At 37.3% G+C, this 6,000-nt stretch overlaps 1 protein-coding gene across 1 annotated transcript in view; it reads left to right on the top strand.

Annotated features, from left to right (window-relative positions):
• The first annotated feature begins 718 nt into the window (after nucleotides 1-718).
• Nucleotides 719-6,000, top strand: part of LOC122442467 — a 174,440-nt gene continuing 169,158 nt past the window's right edge. The window contains exon 1 of the mRNA XM_043470340.1: nucleotides 719-794. Within this exon, the coding sequence (XP_043326275.1) occupies nucleotides 719-794 (76 nt within the window). The remainder of the gene's footprint in view (nucleotides 795-6,000) is intronic.

Genomic DNA, 6,000 nt, shown 5'->3' with positions numbered 1-6,000 from the left:
AATTCCACATATATTATGGACTCTAACATTGTGGTTGTAAATTTCAATGTTTTCTGTGACAAGTCAATAACAGCAACCTGCTGGCATACACGGCTTGTGTAGACTCGGGAAGTGCATGCCACAAATACAGATATTAAATTCAAAATAAAACAAAGAAAAATACCTCAGCTGTTCAGCACGAATGCATTCTCTGACATACTAAGCTCATAGGCTAACAGTTTGTGAACTTGACCTACTTGCTGAGGGCAAAGCCAGACAGACTACTGTTAGCTTAGCTTAGAATACAGCATTAGAGAGCTGATACTACATCCCTATCTCTTTCATTCTAAAATTTAACCATATCTGGTACCAGACAATAGTACCCATAATCTCTAGCATGTAGCCATAATATTTACCTAATTTTCCAATGTTTGCCATCCCTCAGGGCAAGACTGATGGACCAAAGTTAACACCTAAGTTACGATCATTATTTCCCTAGTTGAGAACCAATCAATTTATTTCCCCTGAAAACCTGAAATGAATGATGAGATTGCAGTTCGTCTTTTTTAAGTATTAGTAAATGATAATGTGGATTTTGGACTTGAACTTTTGTAAAAGCATTCCCAATTCACAAGGAAGAGAAATAAATGAGAAAGCAAAAACCACGTTAAGTATAAAAAAGGGAGTTGACTGGGTGAGAGGCGAGCAGAAAAGAGAAGATTCACATTAGAAAGGAGAGATGAGGATGACAATGAGTGACAGAGTGAGAGAAGGAGAGAGAGCCAAATATGATGCAGCTTCTCAGAATTACAGAGGTAACTGTCTCTGGCTCCCACCCTTCTGGGTCTGATTTCCTTGAGCCTTCCTGTAGACTAGCATCCAAATTACGTTTCCATGATGGCCACAAGTTTACAATACACAATGCATTTTATATGAATGTATGCGAGTTCATTTTTACATCTTGGTGACCAAGAGTACTCAGGTAAACATATCATCAATTCTTTCATTAGATGCATTTTTGCTTAATCCCTACATCAAAAGATCTGGAAATTTCTTCTCAGAAACTTTCATTACATATATGTCAAAGCCTAGTATATCAAACCATTTTGTTAATTTCCAAAATTTCTATGTAACCCTGAGACAAGACACTGGGGATTGATGGATAGGATACAAAGATTATCTCTGGAAATCCAAGGATACATCCAGAGATGTATAATTGTTTCATTTTTATAGATATTCATAAATTCTTTCTAAAAGCACTGGCACTACTGATTAATGTAATACCACAGCAATTTTACTGCAAATTTTTGGTATTAAGAATAATTTTTAAATTGCATGAGAATATTTTATGGAGAATAAAATACATGCAAGAAAAGGGCTACTGATCTTTTTTTTTTTTTTGATAAGAAGCAATAACAAGAATGAGAAAAAATTTAACTTCAGTACCCCTGGAAGAGGATATCTGAGTGCTTTTAAAGAGGACAGCATGATATTGAGGAAAAAAAAACAAACACATACTGGAATATAAAGAAAAATACGCAGTTCTTATATTAGTCTTAATATAAACAAGCTATTGGAAAAGACACCATTTTTACTTTATACATCGATAACATCATTTGTAAAACAAGAATTATATTTTTGCTATATCTTTGGACTCGTCTAAGTTGTTTGATATGTAGGTGAATTTAAAATACTCCTTGACGTAAACATAAAACAATCAGACCAAATAAACTGCTACCAGTAAGCAGAAAGTCTTAAAAAAAAAAAAAGTACATCTATTTGAAATTATCATAGCTATGAAAGTGCTGCAGAATTACTTGGGCAAGTTCAAAAGGACAAATATCCAAAGAAATGAGAGAAATTTGTGGGGCCATTATTCCTTTAGAGACATATATCAATTCTAGAAGAGATTCCTGAGATACCGAGAAACTAAACATTTTGAGAGACCCCTGGGTTGGAAGACAAGCATTGGAGTTTGGACCCTATCAAGGGAAGAAAAGGAGCAGGTAAGTCCCCTAGCTTTTCATCTCAGTTCAATTCAGTCGCTCAGTCGTATCCGGGTCTTTGTGACCCCATGGACTGCAGCACGCCAGGCCTCCCTGTCCATCACCAACTCCCAGAGTTTTCTCAAACTCAAGTACATCAAGTCAGTGATTCCATCCAACCGTCTCGTCCTCTGTCATCCCCTTTTCCTCCGGCCTTCAATCTTTCCCAGCATCAGGGTCTTTTCCAATGAGTCAGTTCTTCGCATCAGGTGGGCAAAGTATTGGAGTTTCAGCTTCAGCATCAGTCCTTCCGATGAATATTCAGAACTGATTTCCTTTAGGATGGACTGATTGGATCTCCTTGCAGCCCAAGGGACTTTTTTCATCTAGGATCACAAAATACTATACACTAGATATGTGGGTGAATTAGAAATAGAATTGTTCTCCAAGGGACCAAAGTGCTATTCTTCTTTTCCAGTTTTATTGAGATATAATTGACATAACACTGTGTAAGCTTAAGGTGTCCAACATGATGATTTAGTATATGTAAATAGTACAAAATAATTAGCATAGTAGGCTCAATTAACACCTTCATCACCTTGCATAATTACCATGTTTATGGCAAACACATTTAAGCTTTACTCTTTTAGCACCTTTCAACTATATAATACAGCACTATTAACTATAGTCACCATGTGGTACATTAGATCCCCAGAACTTATTCAAATCTTGCAACTGAAAGTTTATAGGCTTTTTACCCATATCTTCCATTTCCCTTACCCAGATCCCTGGGCAACCTCCGCTCTACTCTGTTTCTATGACATAGGCTTTTATAAATCCTGCATATAAGTAAGATCACAAAGTATTTATCTTTCACTGTCTTATTTATTTCACCTAGTATAATGTCCTCAAGGTTCATGCAAGTTGTCACAAATGTCAGTATTCCTTTTTTTTCTCATGACAAAATATTATATGTTATGTTCATACAAATTCATGTATGTATATATACATATGTACACAGTGTGTGCTTAGTCACTCAGTTGGATTTGACTCTGTGCAACACAATGGACGGTAGCCTGCTAGTCTCCGCTATCCATGGGAGTTTTCCAGGCAAGAATACTGGAGTGGGTTGCCATTTCCTCCTTCAGGCAATCTTTCTGACCAAGGAATCGAACACATTTCCCCTGCATTGGCAGGTAGATTCAAACCGGTGCCTCAAAAGTAAAGATGATGACACCATTTTAATGGCATAAAGTAAAGAGGAAGTAAATAATTACTGATGAGGGTCAAATAATTACTGAAAAGTGAAAAAGCTGGCTTAAAACCCAGTGTTCAAAAAAACTAAGATCATGGCATCTGGTCCCATCACTTCATAGCAAATAGAAGGGGAAAATGTGGAAGCAGTGACAGATTTTATTTTCTTGGTCTTGAAAATCACTGTGGACAGTGACTGCAGCCATGAGATTAAAAGATGTTTTCTCCTTGTAAAGAAAGTTATGACAAACCTAGACAGTGTATTCCAAAGCAGAGACATCACTTTGCTAACAAAGGTCTGTTTAGTCAAAGAGATGGTTTTTCCAGTAGTAATGTATGGGTGGGAAATTTGGACCATAAAGAAAGCTGAGTGCTGAACAATTGAGGCTTTTGAATTGTGGTGCTGGAGAAGATTCTTGAGAGCCCCGTGGATTGCAAGGAGATCAAATTAGTCAATCCTCAAGGAAATTAACCCTACATATCCATTGGAAGGACTGAGGTGAAACTGAAGATCCACTACTTTGGCCACCTGATGTGAAGAGCCGACTCACTGGAAAAGACCCTGATGCTGTGAAAGACTGAAGGCAAAAGGAGAAGGGGGGAGCAGAGTGAGACAGTTAGATAGCATCACCAACTCAATGGACATGAATTTGAGCAATCTGCGGAAGATAGTAGAGGAAGTTAACCTGTTAACAAGTAAACCTGGAATGCTGCAATCCATGGGGCTGCAAATGACTTAACATCTGAACAACAACATTCTACTGTTTTTCATGGTATCATAAATGTAAATGCCTCTTTACTTTTACAGATATTTCCCTGTTAGGATATGAAAACATAAATAATTTCTATATGTTGATTTTATATTCTGCAACTTTACTAAAGTTTTTCGTTAGTTCTAATATTTTTTTGGTGGAGTGTAGGACTTTTCATAAATAAGGTCATATTATCTGAAAACAGATACTCTCCTTCTACCTTTATGATTTAGATGTCTTTTATTGCCAAACTACTCTGTTTAGAATTTCAAATAGTATATTGAATAGGAGTGGAAAGAGTGGACATCCTTGTCTTGTTTGTTAGCTTAGAGGAAAAGTTTTCCATCTTCCATTATCAAACTATCTTAACTAGGATTTTTATGTATGGCCTTTATTATGTTGATGTATGTTCCTTCTATTCCTACTTTGTTGAAGATTTTTATCCTAAAAGAATGCTATGTTTTTTCAACTGACTTTTTCTGCATCTGATAAAAATGATACAATTTTTTTATTCACTCTATTAATCTGCATATCACATTATTGATTTGAATATAATGAACTATTCTTGTATCCTCTTTGATCACAGTGTATAAGTTCAAGTTTGTGGTCTCTTTCTGTTCTACATGTTTGCGTTAATTTTCTGCATGTTCTCACTAGACACTTTTCAAAGTTTACTTCTATCATTATCAGGACATGCACAGGGAGAGAGCCACAGAGTTGGGGGTGTGTGGGTCTGGCTTGCAGAGCACTGGTGCTGCCCATGGGCCAGTTGTGAGAAACTACAGGCAAAGCATCTCCAGCAGCTCATTTACGGGCTTCTTGATGGAGGCTGCAATATGGTAAATAAGATATGTCTCCTTTGATTGCCCTCTGAGCATCATTATCTGCTGCTCTACCAGCCTCTCCATACCTCTAGTCTTGTAGCTCATGACTTAATGCCCTACACGGGGCAAGAGAGAAAAGGACATCTTTGGCTGTGTCCCACATAACTGGGACTCCAAACTTCCACTCACAAGGCCTCACTTTCCCCAGTGTGAAAAATCTTGGGCTAAGAAAGGTCTCTTGACATACAGTTTTGCTAAATACCTTGAGGGAGGTATAATGTGGATGAAGTCAAACTGTTCCTCTTACTCTCTTAAATGAATCAAATGAATATTTTTGCTTCAGTGGTATACTGGAATTTTTCTTCTGGTCTCTTAGATTTTTATAAGTCCTTTCATATGTGGGTTATTGTTTAAAACAGTGTTCTCCAGGGACTCCTGGACCACACTGAGACAGGCTGGAACCAGACTATAGACTACAGCAGGTTTCACAGCTGGGACTAAAGTCTGTACACCTACTGCCTGATGCATGAGTAGGTGAAACTCCTTCTGGGTTCCTTGGTATATGGTGTTGGATCCCACAGAGCCCACAACGTGTTGTGTATGAATGAAGGATTGTTGTGTGGGGTGGGACACAGGAGGGATGCCTTATTTGGCCATATTGCTGACATCATTTGAAAGACAAGTTTTAAATCATTCTGATTACTAATTATATTCTGGTAATCCAGGATTGTTAATTGACTTATAGCCACATGCCTGAAGCAAACTTATACCTTATCTAGAATGAAATCATATCATTCTGTTCTTTATCTATCATACTTATTCATCAATAAAAAATAATCTGACTTATAAGATGACCAAGTGAAACAGATCACCAACCCAGGTGGGATGCATGAGACAAGTGCTCGGGCCTGGTGCACTGGGAAGACCCAGAGGAACCGGGTGGAGAGGGAGGTGGGAAGGGGGATCAGGATGGGGAATACGTGTAAATCTATGGCTGATTCATATCAACGTATGACAAAACCCACTGAAATGTTGTGAAGTAATTAGCCTCCAACTAATAAAAAAATTAAAAAAAAAAAAAAGATGACCAAGTGATCTGAATTAAAAAATCAAGAGAAAGAATATAAATAAATACAAAATCATAGCATATCCAGATAATAGTCTTATAAGACATGGACTTTAAACCAGCTGTGATGAATAAACAGT

Source organism: Cervus canadensis, chromosome 5, assembly GCF_019320065.1.
Source record: "Cervus canadensis isolate Bull #8, Minnesota chromosome 5, ASM1932006v1, whole genome shotgun sequence".
Taxonomy (NCBI): domain Eukaryota; kingdom Metazoa; phylum Chordata; class Mammalia; order Artiodactyla; family Cervidae; genus Cervus; species Cervus canadensis.
The sequence above is the reverse complement of the archived record's forward strand: the minus strand, read 5'-3'. Positions and strand labels throughout refer to the sequence as shown.